Source organism: Onychomys torridus, chromosome 8, assembly GCF_903995425.1.
Source record: "Onychomys torridus chromosome 8, mOncTor1.1, whole genome shotgun sequence".
Taxonomy (NCBI): domain Eukaryota; kingdom Metazoa; phylum Chordata; class Mammalia; order Rodentia; family Cricetidae; genus Onychomys; species Onychomys torridus.
In genome coordinates this window covers 3,397,631-3,417,690 of record NC_050450.1, presented here as the reverse complement: position 1 = coordinate 3,417,690, position 20,060 = coordinate 3,397,631, and the positions used below count along the sequence as shown (strand labels likewise).

The following is a 20,060-nucleotide window of genomic DNA, read 5'->3' as shown; positions in this document are numbered from 1 at the left end:
CATAGATGGGGTAGATGTTGGGGTGGGCCTGGGTGGTAGCTGAGTTGGTCAGCCCAGGTCTCTACTGGGAACCCCCACTCAGGTGAGAGGCAGGGTCAGCTTCCCTGCAAGAGGGGGCCAGGGAGGGGTGGGACCAGCTCTCCTGTGAGGGCCAGGGCAAACCCTCCCAGGGCCATGGAGGGGCAGGGCCAGCTCAGCACAGCCCTTGGGCATCAACATGGCTTTGGGTGGCAGTCCAGGCCATGGGTATCCACATGGCCTTTGGTGGTAATAGAGGCCACAGACATCAGTCCCCCTCCCCTCCAGCCATAGGGCCATCTCTGGGGCAACACAGGCCAGGGCATGACTTGGCTTCAGGTGGCAATGCAGGCCACTCACATTAGCCTGTTCCTCACCACCGTAACGTCTCAAGCTCTGCCTCTCTCCACAGCACATGAATCTCGCTTCTTTTTCTCTCCCATTTCCCCACCACAGTGGTGCCTGGTGGGCAGGCCTCTGTAACCCGATAGTTTTAAGTTTGTTATGACCACTTCTCAGTTCCCTTGTCTTATTGCCATGCAGCTCCGTAATCTACATTTCTTACATTCATTTAAATTAGAGGAAGAGATAAAGCAAAGCAAACCAACCCAAGAGGGTTAAGAACAATCACAGATTAAACGATTTGCCATCAAGGTTTATTCTTGTCATCTGTTCTGCTCAATGTCACTGCATATGCCTGGGGTTCAGTGAAGTAGCATGCAGATGAGTGACAAGAATCAAAGCCAGACAAAGGTAGAAATGTCAATCACACTTCAAAAGTCTGGTTGTACAATCTCTTTCCTCAGGTATCCCTTGGATGCTCACTCACATGAACTCACATATACTGTAACTGTGGACAATGGTATCCATTACCTCTACAGGGAAACACAGATTCCAGAGCAGGTTCTAGAGGCAACCTTGTAAAAGTCTTCAGGATGCCTAACAAAATTATATCGTGATTATTCATTTTCTAGATTTGGGGGATAGAAATAGAAAAGAATATTAACAAAGCATGCTTTTTGAGGTTTCTTGGGTCAGTTAGTAGAAAAATAGGTGTTTTCTTTGGGGAGTTGTTTATAGTGGAGAACTCTGAAGTGAGGTTCGGAGTTCATTTTCACCCTCATCAGTCTTTAAGGGAGTGGTAGGCTTTGGTGGTCCGGCTGTTGACAAAGTCTGTCTTCTTAAACTGAGCCTTCGGAAGAAGCAGACAGAAATATAAAAGGCTATTAAACCCTCACGTAAGAAAATGTCTCACCCGTCCATCAGCTGAAGAACATTTAAGTTGGCTCCATTCCCCGACAGTTGTGAATTAAGCAGCAATAAACATGCTGAGCATGTGTCTGGGCAGCAGGATGTCAAGTCCTTAAGGCGTATGTCAAAGAGTGGTGTAGTTGGTCAAAAGGGAGACTTATTTTTAGCTTCCTGGGGATTTCCCACACTGATTTCCAGAGTGGCTGCAATGGCTTGTAACCCCAACAGTGACTGAGGCGCCCCTTTCCCCACAGTCCTTACCAGCATTTGCTGTCACCTGTACTCTTGATCTTACCAATCTGACTGGGTAAGAGGAAATCTCAAAGCAGTTTTAATTTCCATCTCTCTAATTGTTAAGGCTGTTGGGATATTATTTGAAACAACCTAAATGCCCTTCAACTGACGAATGAGTACTAAAAACAAAGCACATGTACACAGTGGAATTCTGTTCTGCTGCAAAGAGAAATGAAGTCATGAAATCTGCCGGTAAAGAGATGAAATTAAAACATATTACACTGAGTGAGTGACCCAGACCCTAAAACAAGTTACATGATCTCTTCATTTGTGGCTCATAGCTCTTAATCTTTAGATGTAAGTAAATAGCCTGGAGGAGCTGCAAAATCTGGAAAGCCAAAAGAGGCCAGGGTGGTGCCAGGGAGTGTGGAAAAGGTGGGGGCTGGGGAGGTGAGGGAGAGGTGAGGGTGGGGGAGTGAGGGAGTGAGGGAGAGGTGGGGTGGGGGGTGGGGAGAGGGAGAGATGGGGAGAGGGAGAGATGGGGAGAGGTGGGGGAGAGGTGGAGGTGAGGGAGAGGTGGGGGAGAGGGAAAGTTCTTGAGTGGGAATGGCAAGACACAGGTGACATGAAGGTGGAGATGGGACCAACTGGGGCACTTGAACTGGGAAGGAGAGGCAATGCGGAGGAAGGAAAATGACACTAAGGGTGTTTGAAAAGACATAGGAAGTCACATTCCTTTATGTTTCCTAAATAACCTATGATATCTATGTGCACACATAGACCCCTGGAACCACGCATGAGAAACCTCCTCTTGATTTGCTGGTTAGAGGAGTCAAGAGACTCCCAAAGCAATGTAAGCTATGACTGTTTCCGTGGCTGCCTCCAGATTGGAAGGTAAGTCCCTAGTGCTGAAGACACTATACACTTGGGGACACGGGACTTGGAGGAATTGAGCTGGAACTGATTAGGAAGTCTCCTTCCTACGGAATGGCTCTCACATATTGGAAGGTGCTGTGCAAGTTTCCAACAAAGGAGGATCAGTAGTTCTACCCAGATGTAAAGCCTGTGTGCCATGATGACTGACCTGGCAAGATATCCATAATGCTGCAGAAGTGGCACTTTCATCTTGAAGATAATCAATAGCTGTCTAATTGGACTTAAGGATCACTCGATAGGACTGATATCATATCTGGTATTGTAAAACCTGGAGAGGTCATTTCACTGATAGGACAATCTACTACTGCTAGATCCTAAAGCAATGTAACTTTCAATTATATTCTAAATAATTTTCCTTATAGCCACAGATAAGTGTAGCTCTTCTCATCAAAGCTTCAGTTTGCAACATACAGAGGCTATTTTTTCCTCTATATAGAGACTGTTACCAAAATCTGCATTGGTCAAAATGCATAGAATAAGGGACTATGGAACGCCTAGCCACAACTGAGAAATCTGCAGTGCAACCCCTATATCTAAGGCTCAGGGAAAATCATGGAAGAAGGAACAGAAAGATTTTAAGAGCCAGAGGCCCACAACATCTGTTGATAGACTGTGCCCCTAGATATGGCAGAGAAAATGAACCCATGGACTTTCAATAATATGATTGTTTGAACAAGATCAGCAAAATGGTACTACCAGTTGACGTACCAATGTGGACAGGGGTAATTCCACATTATTCTTCTCCTAGATGAAGAGCTACAGGTCAAGGGAAGCTGAGAGAGGGAGAATCAATTGCTTCCAGGGATGAACTCCTACACAGGTTGCCTAATTGCATGTGGTCAGCCTTGGATATAAGCAAAGCTAAGTGGACTCAGTTGGTTACATGTACATGTATATATGTATGTATTCATGCATATATGTATATACATGTAACAATAATACTTAAAGAAGAGAACCTGAATTTGGGAGGGACAATGCAGTGCCCTGTATGAAATTTTCAAAACACAAATTTCAACAACAACAAAACTATTTAAATACAAAAAAGAAGAAAGTGCAGCTGATGAGGGCTAGGGCAAGTGTCACGTTTTCTCTGTCAGTGTTCTTACCTTCTTGTAGGCAGTATGGAGTTCTGTATGAGCCCACAGAGAGTACAGAAGGACAGAAGCAGCTTTGCTGGCCTTGTTGGGGGCATAGCTGAAAAGAGAGAGAAACCTGTGGGTCAGTGAGAATGTGGAGCTTTGGCCATTTCCTTCACATTCCTCAAGTGGCTTCAACAGTGGCCACTTGTCACACCCAGAAGATGAGCTTTGCAAGCCAGATCTCACCTTTTAAGAGGCTCATTTATAACTCAATAAGGGTAGCACTTGTAAATGAGAGATTTACACAGAAAACCCCACGCTGTTTATATATGTTCTAAATCCTTCAATTTACTTATAGAGTCTTTACATTTTTATATTTATGGTATATATTACAGATTCTAATGCAGGAAAAACAAGTGAAAATGTGTATGCCTCTGAGACTAAAGGACCCGACCAATGTATGGATGGGCAAACCAGTTTTTTCAAGTTAATAAAATACACTCTTGTGGCAGTACTTGTTCAAATAGTTTTCAAATCATTATGTCTGTAGTACAGAGAGTTCTCTTACTGTCACAGCCCATTTGATGTTCCAGTTCTAAATGTGTCCTGAACTTCCCTGGATAGAGGTCAGTTTCTTTTTAGATTTTATTACCTTCTATTACCTACTAACACACAGCTGTATTTTAAGAAATTAAATCGCAACCATCGCTCTGGGAAGCTAACTCATTACATCAGTAAATACCAGAATTCACAAGGAAGAGAAATGATGGCATCTGACTTGATCTCCCAAAAGAGAACGATGGCTGTATAGCTTGCTTGACTCAGTTCTTTCCTTGCCCAACCACCAAGAACTAGAGGAGATACAGCCCAGATCTGAGATGTAGACTCAGTGAAAGGTACCTGCTGCTAGAGCATCACACAGTCATGGTGGCAGGAAATGGAAACAGTGATGGACAGGTACTAAGGACTCACCCTTCTCCTATGCTGATGGTCATAATTTTCTGCAGGCCTCCAGTGTTCAGGAGGTCTCGTGCATTCTGGTAACTATTCTGCATTAAATTGTTCAATGTATAGCAAGCAGAAGCTGTAGTTTCAATGAGAAGGTCAGTACTTGGGACTGTATCAGGAATTATGGAAACCAAATCTGGTAAAGTTTCTTTGGCTACAAATTGAAAGAAAAACACGCTTGGTTAGAAAGATTTTTCTTTTGGGAGGTCAGGTGTATACATGAACATGTGTGCTGCATGCACATGAGTATGCAGAGTGTGTGCCTCCTGCACATGCACATGAAAGTCAAACAGGGTGTTGTCTGTCTTCCTTATCCCTCTCCACCTATGGCTTTGAGATAGGGTCTCTGACTGAACCAGAGCTTGGTTTCTAGGGCACTGGCTGGCCAGGGAGCTCATGGGATCTGCCTCTCCCACCCCAAGTGCTGGGGTCACAGGGCATTAGATGACATATGTATGGAAAAATGCTGAGTATAATCAAATCTGAAAACCTAACGCCCGCTCTCAGTGTACTGAAAACCCTTCCACAGAGAAAAATAGCAAAATTTAAAAATTTCATATTCTTCAATCCAGAAATTCCATTTCTGGCATACAGACATCACCTGAAAAGTGGGAAAAGATTCTACAAAGATATTTTGGATAGAGTTATCCTGACTGCAGGGTGTACAAGCTATCCCTCCTCTGATGAATGTCTCTAACTTATAATACTGGAAATGATACCTTCCTCCACAGGCTGTTCTGAGTGAGCTCAGGAGTCCCATTAATCGTGGCCACACATACTAAGCTCTTAAGAGATATAAGTTATTATAAGAAGGTTAAACCGCAGACTAAAAGACCTTGGGAACATGAGTATTCCTTTCACAACTTATGTGGACAACATGGAGATAATTCTGAACCAAATGACAGGAAGGCTCCAGCCATCCCCTGAGAGCTGTGCTATATCCTTTTCATCACCACAGCAGCAGGTCTCTTTTAAAGACCTAGGTTAGGGAGACACGTACTGTCAAGGCTGAGAAAGAGCAGCAATTAAAGGAGTTGTTATTGTATTCAGTTGTCTTAGCAAAGTACATTTATCAATAAAATGCATTCTACAATGTACTATGGGAAGGCATCCATCTAAACCCATATCCACAATATATTCATTCTCTCTATCTATCTATCTATCTATCTATCTATCTATCTATCTATCTATCTCAATAGATAGATAGATACATGCATACATAGATGAATAATGAAATAAATGAAAACTTATCTGGCTAGAAATCTCATTAAAAACATGACATATATTGAAATGGATTTTTACTTGTTTCTGGTTGTATTAAAACTCAGAATCAAGATTAGTCATATTGCTTAAATTACATATTGAATATAAAACAAATTTGCAATTTTAAAATTGCAATTACACAATTATGCAATTGCAATTATGTTGCTGGACAAACATATAGATGAGACAGACCCACTGAATGGAACAGCCAATGGGTGAGGTGTCTCGCTAATTATTAGTGTGGTCCAAGATTTCTTTTCTGCAGGTAATCAAAGCAAATGAACAAAAGGCTGGATGTTAGGACAATCCAACGTCAGTGAGGGAGGGAGCTTGCCCCACACCCTCCCTCACTGGAGCAAAGCCAGGCCTGCTTATCACTGGCTCTCCTGCACTTGTATATTCAGTAAGCACCTATGACATGAAGCCCTCAACTCACCAATTTCATTCTGCAGAGAAAGATTCCGTGACAAATTCCTCAGCAGGGAGACTGCAGTCTTTTTCACACTGGGATCACCCACGTGCAACATTTTCCGGGTGTGCTGAAGACCATTTTCCTTCTGGACAACCATTCGAGCTACTGATGTGGGCATCTGTTTTGAGACACATCCTGTAAATGCTACCACATTTGCTATCAGAGAAATACATTCTCTGTAGAGTGCAGAGGCTGAGAGACAATAAAAGCTGGAATGCTAACGAAGGCATTTTACATATATTTTCTTTAAATTCTTCTAGATTTTCAACATAATTACTGAATAAAAATATTTTTCCAGCTGGGTAGTGGTGGCACAGGCCTTTAATACTGGCACTCGGGAGACAGCCTGGTCTACAGAGTGAGTTCTAGGACAGCCAGGGATACACAGAGAAACCCTGTCTCGAAAAACAAAAACAAAAATAAAAACAAAAACAAAAACAAAACAAAACAAAAGGTTACTTGTTACTTTTTGCATCTGTGTTTATAAGTAAATAGGTCTGACTTTACTTGGTACTACATTTAAAATTTTAATTTGTGTGTGTGCCCACCCTGTACATGCTTGTGGAAGACGGAGGAGGCCAGCATGTGTTTTCTATCATCCTCCACTTTATTCCCTTGAGCCAGGGTTTCAGTGAACCTGAATTTTGGTGTTGCAGCTAGGCCGGCCAGCAAGCTCATGGGATCCACATGTCTTCATTACCCAAAGTGCCCATTCTGGCTTTATGTGGGTGCAGGGTAGTCAAATTGAGGTGCTTGTGCTTGCAAGTCAGTATGCGTGGCCACTGAACACCTCCCAATCCTCCTGCACTGAACTTCTGAAATCAAGGTTTGAGTAATACAAACTTAACAGGACGGCATTTTTCTGTCTTCTTGAACTATTCTTCTAATATAAGCTCATCTTTGTGGGTTTGGCCAAACTTGGCCAGGTAGCTGATAGCCACTGCTAATGCTACACTGACCCAGAATCTTTGTTTTCCTAGATTGCCCACTGAAGTGAAAAAACAAAGTTTCCTTTGTTACCACTTGGCTTCATTCATTAGTTTTGGTAACTAACATATTTTAACAAACTTATTTATTTCTAAACTATAAACCCAACGCATCATAAAAAGGACAATTGGTATTTTAGAAGCATTTTTATTAACTCTTTGGGGATTTCATATAATGTATTTTGGTTATATTTATCTTTCTTTCCTAATTCTTTTCTGGTCCACCCTCACCTCTCCCCTACCCACCCAGCTTTGAGTTTTCTTCTTTTAAAACCTCATCTTGGTATACTGCTTCTCTGGTGTACCCAGCAATGTATTTTAAAGTTGCCTTGGTTTATGACTTTCTTTGTTCTGTAAAACTATAAAAACTTCATGAAATTGCTTCCGCACTGGTACATGGAATTTGGGGTAACCTGAATCTGTGTTCCCATGCCATGATCACTCTTAATGGCTCCAGAATAAACTATCTCTTATTCTCCTTTAAAAAGAAATAGAAAATAGAAGGAAAGAAACTCATTAAGTCCAATAGGTGCTGCCCAACTACTATCAGATGTGGGTCTGCCCTGGGGTAGCTCATCAGGGATCATAGCACTAAAGAAAATTGACCTTCTTTTCCTCAGCAGCTATCAAATGCCAACAGCTTTTCAGCTGGAGGTGGGACTCTACACGTGCCCTTCCAGCCCCACCTTGGGGTTTTCTTCTGGCTTGAACGGGCAGGTCTTACGCCTGCAGTCACACTCCCTGTGAGTTCCTATGTACAGCTATCAGATGGACACTAGGCTTTTGAAAAAGTCAACACACTGTTAGCTGGATTATGTTTTCTTACTATGTAACTCTTACTTTGACTGAACTTGCTCTGCAGACCAGGCTTCCCTTGCACTAACTGAGATTTGTCTGCCTCTGCCTTCTTAGCACTGGTATGGATTACTGTAGTCTGGACATCTGAAGCTACTACTGCCCAGGCCACTTACACAGGATCTAAATACTGACCTGGTACTTTCTAGCATCAAGAGATCTCAGTGCTGTAGCCTTAGCTTGTGTCTGTAACTTTATATTAAATTTCCGTTTGTAGTTAATATGAGACTACCATGACAATAATTCTTGTGGCCCTTAACCATTCTTTAGGATGTTTATCTTTTTTTGTCTCATCTAAACTGACTCCTACCATCATCTGTAGTCTTCATTTTCTCAATTCTATTTTCTAGAATTGACATTCTTAATGTAAAGCTGAGCACAGATTGTAGAATACACAGGATCTCTAAAACTATTTTTGTGTTTATAATCAATATTCCTTGGGAAATTGTATATCACTTTACTAGAGTGTCAAAGTTTCCATGACTCAAGGAAGTGAATTATTAGTACTTAAATAGTGTTGTGATGTAATAACTATTTGTCTTCCTCCACCTGTTATCCTCTAAGAAAGTTCCTTCCCTAGAGGTACCCAGAGAGGAAGCTGTTCATCATGTACAATCTCAGACCTTGGGTCAAGAGGAAGGATGGGCACTCTCTCTTCCCATATGCCATCGAAATGCACATTTTATCTGAAGGCTGTCAGCCCGTCTTCTCCTTCCTGTGCATGCAGCTGAGCAAACTAACCATTTCACACGTCCTTGGCTTCTAGCTTCGATTCTTTCCATACATCAACTGCTTAGTCTCACTGTCACACAGAACCAGAAAAACATCATCCTATGTGGCGTAGAGCTCTGAATAGCTTTTTGTTCTTGTTCTCTGCCCATTTATCTCCACGATTAATCCCTTTATCCCACCCTTTGATCCCTAAACCTCACATCACCAACTGTCTCCTGTTAGCATCTGCACTAAACCTAAAGTTGCCTGAGCTATCACACAAATGCCATCCATCTACCCTTAACAATGTTGTCATTCCAAGAAAATAGTTAAGAAGTTTAGGCTGTTTATGCTGTTTTGTCATAGTACAGTTAGAGTAATTAATTAATCAGGAAGCTGTGGGAGTTTATGTTAATTCATATACTTTTATACTTGACAGTCAGATCAAGGGAAGAAGTGTAAGTGAGGGAAAAATAATTTTTAGCATTGTAGTAGGTTGAGATTTTGTATGTAATCTGTGTTGTATGTGCTAGATACTTTAACTAGAAGGGCTAGTCTTATAGCTACTTCGAATGCCTCAAAGACTAAAATTATGATGGGGGTTGGGAATATTATTATTGAGCTGTGATGAATAATGAAAGTATTATGCCTTCAAGACATAGGAGGGTTGATTTGAGGCGAGATCTGTGTTCCTAGAAGGGAGAAAGTAAAGGCAAATGTGATGTTGAGAGCCACAGATGGCATTTTGGTAATTATGATTAGTACCATAATCTAATGAGTCGAAATCATTAGTTTTAGTTAAACTAATTACCAATGTTATTTGGTCTATTCTGGCTTTTTTGTAGTCATCTGTAGGCGAGGCTCAGATAGATATGAGGATAAAAGTGGTGCGTGTCATAGTTTTAAGACTGGGTGTTTGAACAGCTCGGGGCAGGCAGTAGGAGTGCAATCTCTAAGTCGAATAGAAAGAATGTAATTGCTACAAGAAAAAAAATTTATAGAAAAGGGAAGACAGGCTAAACACATAGGATCAAAGCCACATTCGTATGGGTTTGCTTTTTCGGTATAAATATTAAGTTGGGGAAGTCAGATGGCAATGGAGATCAGGAGAAGTGATAGGGTGATAGTGATGAAAAGTACTATAAGTATGTTTATTACTTTCTTCTAGTTAGTTTCTAGATCTAACTGATTGGAAGTCAGTTGTACTAATTATACTAAGAAAGTAGGATCCTCATCAATAGATAGATACGTATAGGAAAAGTCAGACTACATCTACAAAATGTCAGTATCAGGCTGCTGCTTCAAATCCAAAATGGTGTTTGGACTGAAAGTGGAATTTTAGTTATCGAAGGAGGCACACTCTAAGAAATGTAGACCCATGGAGGCCGTGGAATCCAGTTTTGATAAAGAATGTAGATCCGTAGATTCCATCTGAAATAGAGAATGGAGTTTCGAAATATTCTGAGGCTTTAAGATTATGAAATAGAGTCTGAGTGTAACTGTAATAAAGAGGGCTTGATTTACATGGTTGCGCTTACCTTCTATTAGGTTATGCTAGAAGTACTGATGTTTTGAGAAATTGAGAAACTGATGTTGGGTTCATTTAGCTTTCGGCTTGTCTAATTTTTAGATCTGTTACATTGCTAGAATAAATAGTACATTTTCAGATTAGCATCTCTGAAATCTCATTCATCCAACCTCTCCCATGACCTCAATGGTGCTAATAAATTTGATGATTTTGGGCCAAGCGGTGTTGACACACACCTTTAATCCCAGCACCTGGGAGGCAGATGCAGGTGAATCTCTGTGAGTTCAAGGCCAGCCTGGTCTACTTAGTGAGTTTCAAGACAGCCAGAGCAATGTAAAAGACCTTGTCCGAGAGAGAGAGAGAGAGAGAGAGAGAGAGAGAGAGAGAGAGAGAGAGAGAGAGAGAGAGAGAGAGGAGAGCGCGAGAGGGAGAGGGAGGGAGAGGGAGAGGGAGAGGGAGAGAGACAGAGAGACAGAGACAGACAGAGAGACACAGAGAGACAGACAGAGAGACAGAGAGACAGAGACAGAGAGAGCTTTGTAACCAAGGGTCTGGAGAGATATAGCTCTGACTTCTCTTCCAGAGGACCCAGGTTCAATCCTAGCACCCACATGGCAGCTCACAACTGTCTCTAACTCCAGTTCCAGGGGATCTGACACCCTCACACAGACATACATGTAGACAAAACACATGAAAACAACAACAACAACAACAAAAACTTGATGATTTTAAACACCAATGGCAGATCTGAACTAAAGCTTCTTTAAAAATTCTATCTGATTTAACCTGCTAATGGTTATCTGCTGCCTTCAGAATGATGTTCAGACACCTTAGTGTGGCATATGCTGTCCTTCCTCACATGGCTTCCCCTTCTTTACCACTAAAATTACTTTAGTCCTTATTTCTCTTGTTAGACCCTGAGTTTCTGGAAACAATGGAGTTCTTCCTTCTCTTTGTCCACAAGCATGCTTATGACAAATCAAATAAATGATGGTTTATATTCTTAACTGTAGTTTGATGGTAAGGTGGCTTTATCATTTCACAGTTTTATTTAAAACAAACAAGCTTCTATGTTAAGACATCTATATTGGGAATGAATACATTTTCTCAAATGTTTCTGTTCCCTTGATGAGTGTTTTAATCTATGGGGATATATAACTGAAGACTGGCTATGTAATGAACTATTATCTCATGATCAAGGTAACCATAAGCTTAGTTGTAATAATGATTTAAAATACAATATAGAAACACATAACAGGAGCTGGAGAGATGGCTCAGAGGTTAAGGCACCGACTGCCCTTCCAGAGGTCCTGAGTTCAATTCCCAGCAACCACGTGGTGTCTCAACCATCTGTAATGAGATCTGGCACCCTCTTCTGTATACATAATAAATAAATAAAGCTTTTAAAAAAAGAAACACATAACAGGAACACAATATATGGCACAGGCAAAAACCTTCTGCCATATGCTTTGACTTTGATGATAAAAAGTAAGTCATTGGAAAGAGAATGAGCTCTGCCCTGTGGATGGGTTCCCAAGACACAGATGTGCAGATGCCCTTTCAAATCCCAAGCTACTGTAGACATCATTTTTACCTACAAAGAATGCACTACTTCTTTTGGTGTGAACATTGACTTTCTGTGAGGGAGCATTCCTTCATAGGTAGTGCAAGAGGCAAGTGACCCCTGCCAGTCAAAGTACTGGGTATTTTACCCAGACCAGGCCAACTAACATCATAGTCTCCTCCCAGAGCCCAGCTGAGATACAAATTGGGCCAGTGTGACACCTTTGCTGAGTTCTTAATAGCACTATTTGTGAGGACACCAGGTTGTTAAGATGTAAGTCTGTGGTTATTCCTAGCTATCCTCTTACCATACAGGCACCCAGGAAACAGAATCCAGAGATAGAGTGAGGCATTCAGGACTAATCTTGAAAGAAGACAGACCCACCCCAAACATTTGAGTTCCACGATATGAGAAATTCCTTCCTTTCCCTCTGTATTTTTTTTGACTAGCTTTTGGCGGGATTCTGAGGACTGTAATGGAAGCAGAACTAGGCAATATAAAAGCCAATGTGTTGTTTTTGTAATTGTAGTCTGATGCAGTTTTACAGAAACAGAGGCTCAAGGTAGTGGAAGGCTGAAACCCTAGTGGTTTCTGAGAACTGTCTTGGCTGGAAGAAGGAAATCTTAAGAAGTAGAAAAGCTGGCACAAGACTTACCGGGCCACCTCCTGCTGTGAGATTCTGGAGAGCTCCTAATGACGCCTCTTGGGTATAGTTTCGGGCACTCTTGGCAATTAAGGACAAATACATCCTTATCACAATGGAATGCCACAGCCACTCCATGCCCCGGGGGCTACTCTTCTCCTCTGGCATTGGTATGTCTTGGTATTGCTAAGCACACAGAGTAAATGTACTTCAAATGATGTCTGCAACTCTGCACCCATACCAACAGACCAGAAATATTGTCTAGAAAGACTAGCAAATCAGAAAACCAGTATATATGATTTTCAATTACTTAACTTTTAGCTCACAATAATTACTTCTTTCTAAGAAACTCTCATACTCCCCAACTTTACACTTCACAGTCAAGGGATTAAATACAGGTCCTTCTAAAACGATATCCAGCTGCATTTTAACTTAGATTCTAAATGGTCGCTATCACTTTGATGATAAGGAAACAGGTCTGTTCCCTCAAAGGCTTATAGAATTGTTTCAGATGGTATCAAGAGCCTAAATTTACCAGCCATTTTCCAAATGCAAGAATTCCATAACCCTAAGAATACAGTAGTTCACGTTCTTTTCACTTTATGTTCTGAAAGAGATATGTTATCTTTTCTGGGAAATTTGCTTTGAATGTGTTCATAGTTTATTTTTAGGATACAAAATGAAACATCAGGGCTTCTGGTAATGCTTAAACAATGATTGTATCATGGCTCACAAAGGACACAGGGCAGCATGGTTTAATCACAACTGCACAAATCTGGAGCCAGATTAGTGGGGACTGAATTTTATCCTCTTCACCCAGTCACTGAGTTGATGTAGGAAAACCAAGGAGCTTTTCTGTACCTGTCTCCTTGCTGCTGGAGCCTCCTGGGAGGATTGATGTGAGAACTAAATTAGAAATAGTAGGTGACATATACTCAGGAGTAAAAGTCTCCTGACCTCCATTCTCCCTTCACCCCATCTGTCTCTCAAAGATCTCCTGACATACCTCTTTTACTTTCCTACTTCGACTGCCAAAACACCCAACACTTTTGTTACTGTTAGTCTGGATATTCCTGTTTTGCATGTAGATACTCTGGGAATACTTCTCTGGGAGCTCTGCCTCCAGCTGGTAGGAGAGGTTATGAAGAATGCACACACAGTTCTCTGTGGCCTGTGGAGAGAACATGAATACTGTTCATATTCATATTGACATTCCTTTCACATGTCTTATCACAGGTTATTTAGGCTTCAGCTCTTTTTTTTTTTTTTTTTTTTTTTTTGGAGCTGAGGATCGAACCCAGGGCCTTGTGCTTGCTAGGCAAGCGCTCTACCACTGAGCTAAATCCCCAACCCTTGGCTTCAGCTCTTAAAAGGCTTACTGCATGCAATTTAGTATGCTTGGACAATAAGGTATGCAGGAGTTACTGAGGATGGCTGGAATGGCTAATGTTAGACCATGAACAAATGGTTATGAGTACTATGCTAAAACACAGAATCCAAGTTTCTCAAAATAATGGGTAACCTCCCCCAGTGCTTTTTAACATATCTGGAGACTGAACCCAGGGCCTCTTGCACAGGGGACAAATGTTCTTAGAGTATTTCTAAAAAACGTATGTCCAGAACAACTTCAAACTTCCTATACATAAATTAGTAGCCACACTAATATGGAGAATAGGATGGGACACTGCGATCAATGAGGAGGCTACTATGATAACCAGTGTAAAGGACACACAAAAGAAGGGGCAGATACAGCACTGGAGAAGCAGCATATGGTGTACTGCTTGTACATACAGGGTGTGAGGGAAGAAGAAGAGCCCAAAGTCATTCATATTTCAGTCTTCTTTTGGTAGATGGTGAGAACCCATCTGTCCATTCATTTTGTCTAATTAAGGTGTTATACATGTCAGGCCAATTTAACCAACCTATAATCTCTAGCCACTGATATGCTGATTATTAGAAAGATTAGAAAGAAGATGCACAAGATTGGGGGGGATGGAAGAATGGAATTGTTTGTTTGTTTTTCAAGACAGGGTTTCTCTGTGTAGCTTTGTGCCTTTCCTGGAACTCACTCTGTAGCCCAGGCTGGCCTTGAACTCACAGAGATCTGCCTGCCTCTGCCTCCTCAGTGCTGGGATTAAAGGCGTGCACCACCACTGCCCAGCGGAAGAAAGGAATTTAAGCACTTATTGTTGAACATGTGTTCCTGATGAGCATCCACACTGAGTTGTTAAAAAGTGTGTTGGAAATTTGGGTCTGGAAAAACTCTGAGCCTAAGGCGAGACAGAAATTTTAAGCATGTAATGAAAACCTTGGGCTTGGAAAGTAAGTCAAGGCACAAAACTACATCAAGTTTATTTTAAGTTTGAAGCATCTTAGTAAGTCATAGTGGGTAATCTGGTGTGAAGATGTTTGATCATTGTTACCTTATCATCTGGCTGGTAGTCTGCAATAGTTCCTCTGACATAATGGACCAATGAGTCAATGAGCCCGTCGCATCTTCTCATTGTCTTCCTCCCATCAGGGCCAGCTGAGCTCATGTTTCTTTCAAGAACAACAAGAAACTGTAAGATGTATTTTATCTCTCCCACATAGTCCTGTGTGAGATGTGTGCTATGAACCGCAAAGGCCTGTGTAAGTCATGTGCTATGCGCCCCAAAGGCCTGTGCTATGAACCCAATAGGCCTGGGTTTCAAAGCTTTGTTTAAGGCTTCTTGTAGCTGTTTGGAAACTGGCAAACAAGCAAAAATTTGAGAGCTTGTCATCAGTAAATCATCAGCTGCCTAATGTCAAACCTGAAACCATAAGCACACAATCACATCAGTAAGTTTTCTACCTGCTGCATTCCGTGTTATCAGGTCCCAAATACGATTTAGTAAATCTTGCCCATATTTTTGAGAGGCGGATATGAGGCAAATGTTTGTAACTAAAGGAATACAGCACACTGTATAAGCAATATGCTGTGCGTCCAAGACCCAATTTGCTCCATGTCTTAACTCTAAGTAACTTGAAGTTGTCCTGGGTCTCATTTTCCTCATCTGTAAAAGTGTGTTGGACTCCGTTGCTTAAAGGTTTTTATACAAACTGTTATTGACAAATATTAAAAACTGACTCTTAAACATGATGGTCCTCTCCTTCACACACTTTCCAAGGTCTGTGATGCCTGACCTATAAACATCTTTGTGCTTAGCCTTCTAATTTTGCTAAGTCGTGAGCACAAGCAGAGGCTGCTTCTTTAGAGAAATGCAGCTCATCAAATATGGTAAAGTGAAGTATTTGGTGACCACACTGCAGATTCAGGTCATATCTATATTTGCTGCTAACCACAGGAAAACGTAATGGAATTCAGCTACTATCACAAAAGCTACTACTTGGAAAAGTCAAGGACTTCTCCAAAGGTGTAAGTCTTGCTGATATTTTAGCTTTTGTATATATATTAGCTGGGTCCTAAAATGATTTTCCTGTGTGCTTCCAAGAAGTCCTAACAGTATATTTATCTCAAGCATCCAAGGCCAAAGCAAACAACACCTGTCTCCTAGGTCAGGCTAAGATAGCTTTTTTCTTGTGCAATTTAGAGTGAGACCCTCCTTTCGTATACAACCTTACCAATAATCCCCTAACTTCTTACCTAACCACTTCTAGGAATGTAGACTGAGCACATAGACCCCCTTTTGATATACTAACAGGTCACTAGCCCTCAGCTGACCTCCTCTTTTACCACTCCCATTTTGGGTTGTAAAAGAAAGCCTGGTAGTCACTGCCTATGGAAAATTCTTACCTGCCTTTATGACCCCATAAGAATTCATGTCTGGTGACCTTGCTCTGGCAGAGGATGCTATTGCTTGGGTTTATAACTGAACACCTCAGAGACTTGGGAGGACTTAGAGGTATAAGGAGATGGAGAGGAAGAGAGGAGTGGAGGACTTGAGGACGGAGAACTGAGAGGGATAAGGAGGATTTTGGTCAGAGAGAACATGTGGACAAGATGGGAGATGAGGAAGAGCTAGATGGGGAAGTACTAGCTGGGTAAGAACAAGAGAAGGACCTAGATGAGGCAGAACTAAGATAAGAGAATTAAGATAGAACTTAGAGGGGACAGTAGATAAATATAGAGAGAAATCAGGTAATAAATGAGCTAGGCACGAGAACAGAACTGAAGCTGTGTAGATAGGCTTTTATCCCAGAGGAATAAAGTAGATGGATAAAGAACTTGGTGTACTTAGATTCTTTTCCCAAAAATAATTCTTGTCAATCATAGATTCTCTTCTGAGCCCCTGGGAAGTATATTATTAAGGATGGTCCTTTTAATAATATACAAAATATATTCTGGCACTTTTGTTTCTATATTCCTTTGCATTAAGGTTTTCTTTTAATCATTAGCCACTCCAAAAAAAATTTCCCCTTAAAAAATGCTAACACGTCTGTCAACAAAAAACGGGGCTCCAGGGATGTTGCAGCAGCTAGGAGCCCCCAGGTTCAGTTTCCTGTACCCATATCAGTTCCAGGGGTTCTGAGACACTCTGGGTTCTGTAGGCTCCTGCATGCACATGGTACACATAAACTCAGGCATATAGATAAAATAAAAAGAATACTTAAAAAAAATTAGGGTTTGGAATTTGAGAACTGCCTCCTATTCCTTTTGCCAACTTTAACTGAAAAAATTGTAAACTATGTCATGCCTGTTTATGGGCAAGTAGAATATCAAAAATACATTCAGGAGTTCTTCATAATGTTTCAGACAGTGTTACCATAAGACTAATAGTTCGAGAACTTCTGGGGTCTTATTTAAAAATATAATTGCATTAAGTGATTTCAAAATACTTTTGTATCCCCAAACACTGCTTTCAAAGGAACAAATGTGCCCAGCATTACAGCAAGAGCTAAAGGGAAAGGGAGGGGAGTGAGGCACACTGCAGTTGATGGCATCCTATCTCTGTGAAACCAACAATGCTTGGCTGCTTTTAACCACCCAAATGGCACTGTCACAATTCAGCTTGGCAGTGCAGAGAAGGCAGCACTAACAAGTTAATGGCTGTTCAACTGACACAGTGAAAAACTGGACATTAACAAAATCCCTTCAGTGGTTTTAATTCCTCAAAAATTCCTTTACGTTAATTTTTGCTGCATGTGAAAATCTCTGTAACTTTGTTAATTACAAGTCAAGATAACGAAGGCCAGTGAGGTGGCTTAGAGGTAAAGGAGCTTGCTGCCAAGCCTGAGATCTGAGTTTGATAACTAGTACATGTTGTGCCCAGGTTGCAAGACCCGCAAGCAAGACCACCACAGAGCCAATATCTGATGCAAGCACACAGAGATTTTAATAACAAAGCAAGCAAGCTTGCTCTGCCATCCAACATCCAACACAGCAGGTGGAGGAGAATGGCTCTGAGCACTCACTTTAAGGAGTTTATATAGGAAAAGTTTACATGCAGCTTGGGATTGGATGAGGGGGTTAGGGGTGAGGTAAGTATAAGGTTACTAATTGCTAACAGGATTCAGGGTATCTACAGAGACATAAATTTTTACTCCCTATGTCCTGTTTTTGTTGAACCCAGGATATAGACATTCAGATTTATTGTTCCATTCCTACTCTCCTCTGAGGTCAACTTCTGGCCAGTTGAGCCCATTACTCCCCATATCTTGTTTTGCCAAGTCCAGGATACATAGATTTATTGTCCCAGCTTTATAAGTTCAACTTCTAGTCACTTCTAAAACTGCTGGTCAGCAAATACCTTTGGAAGAGGGGAGGGGGAAGCGTCTCTCAAAATGACTATTGATTTTTCCCTTTCAGTACACACACACACAGTGGAGAGAACTGACTGGCCAACTTGTCTTCTGACCTTCACACATATAACCCTCCTAGTAATAAACAAATTTAAAAAGATAATGAATGAGTTTATTAAGTGAAAACAAAATCTCTTAAGAAATGGTCATTTAAACTGGCACCATCTATCTCTGTCTGCTTGGGGCCATTACAAATCCTGCAGTCTGTTAAGAAGCATGCTGATCATTTTAATCCTTCATTATACACTCCTGTTGGGTGTCTCAGACCATGAAGGTAGCCAAAGTTTACCATTTTTCTCTTCCACTGTCAAAGCCAGATGAGAGTCCGGACCTTGGAATTCCCCTGGGCTTAGGAGGAGCTCCTGTCTCCTTTAGCCTTAATTTTTTTTTTAACCCTCTGTTCATCTGTTGAGAAAGAACATAGTCTTTGGAAGCAATGAGAAAGTTCGGCACTGTCTCTTCTGTGCAGAGTGGACACCAGGTAGATTCGGCCTGGGAAGAATCATAACCAGCTTCACAGAAATTGAAAACACGTCTTTTTCAGTCTCCCAATTTCTCACATGAAGAAGCAAATCTCAACAGATACAAAAAAATTGGAATAACCCTCTGTATTTTATTGGATCACCACAGGATAAAGTTGAAGTTCAACAACAACACAAACAACAGAAGCCTACAAACTCATGGAAACTGAACAACTCTGAACTGGGTCAAGGAAGAAAGAAAAAAAATTAAAGACTTCCTAGAAGTCAATGAAAATGAATACACAACACACCCAAACTTATGGAACGCAATGAAAGCAGTGCTAAGAAGAAATTCATAGCACTATGTGCCTGCATAAAGACTTTGGAGAAATCTCACACTAGCGACTTAACAGCACATGTGAAAGCTATAGAACAAAAAGAAACAAACACACTCAAGAGGAATAGAAGGGAGGAAATAATCAAACCGAGGGATGAAATAAATAAAATAGAAACAAAGGGAACAATAGAAAGAGTCAATGAAACAAAGTTGGTTGTTTGAGAAAATCTACAAGATAGACAAATCCTCATCCAAGCTAACTAAAAGGCAGAGAGACTATCCAAATTAACAAAAACAAAAAGGAGGATATAACAACAGACAATGAGAAAATACAGAGAATCATTAAGTCATACTTCAAAAAACTGTACACCACATAGTGGAAAACCCAAAAGAAATGGACAGATTTCTTGATAGGTACCGTATACCAAACTTAATTAAGATCAGATAAACAATTTAAATAGACCTATAACCCCTTAGAAAATAGAAAGAAAAGGAAAGAAACTGAAAGCAATTCCAATAATTTCAATATCAGAAAAAAGATAAGGCTCTACATTCTCTCTGTATCTATTCAATATAGTACTCAAAGTTCTAGCTAGAGCAATAAGAAAACAAAAAGAGATCAAGGGGATATAAATTAGAAAGGAAGAAGTCAAACTTTTACTATTTGCAGATGATATGATAGTATCATAAGTAACCCCAAAATTCTATCAGGGAACTCCTACAGCTGATAAACACCTTCAGCGAAGTGGCTGGATACAAGATTAACTCACAAAAATCAGTAGCCCTCCTTTATACAAATGACAAACAGGCTGAGAAAAAAAATCAGAGAAACAACACCTATTACAGTAGTCACAATAACATAAAATATCTTGGGGTAACTCTAATCAAGAAAGTGAAACACCTGTATGACAAAAACTTCAAGTCTTTGAACAA

At 40.9% G+C, this 20,060-nt stretch overlaps 1 protein-coding gene across 1 annotated transcript in view; it reads right to left on the bottom strand.

Annotated features, from left to right (window-relative positions):
- Window positions 1-652: 652 nt before the first annotated feature.
- The window catches only part of Pkp2 (plakophilin 2), a 61,001-nt gene continuing 41,593 nt past the window's right edge, over window positions 653-20,060 (bottom strand). The window contains exons 7-13 of the mRNA XM_036197690.1: window positions 14,972-15,089; window positions 13,555-13,719; window positions 12,561-12,734; window positions 6,226-6,379; window positions 4,491-4,680; window positions 3,546-3,633; window positions 653-1,210 (exon numbers count right to left, since the gene is read on the bottom strand). Coding sequence (XP_036053583.1) covers window positions 1,142-1,210; window positions 3,546-3,633; window positions 4,491-4,680; window positions 6,226-6,379; window positions 12,561-12,734; window positions 13,555-13,719; window positions 14,972-15,089 — 958 coding nt within the window. The 3' untranslated portion in view covers window positions 653-1,141. The remainder of the gene's footprint in view (window positions 1,211-3,545; window positions 3,634-4,490; window positions 4,681-6,225; window positions 6,380-12,560; window positions 12,735-13,554; window positions 13,720-14,971; window positions 15,090-20,060) is intronic.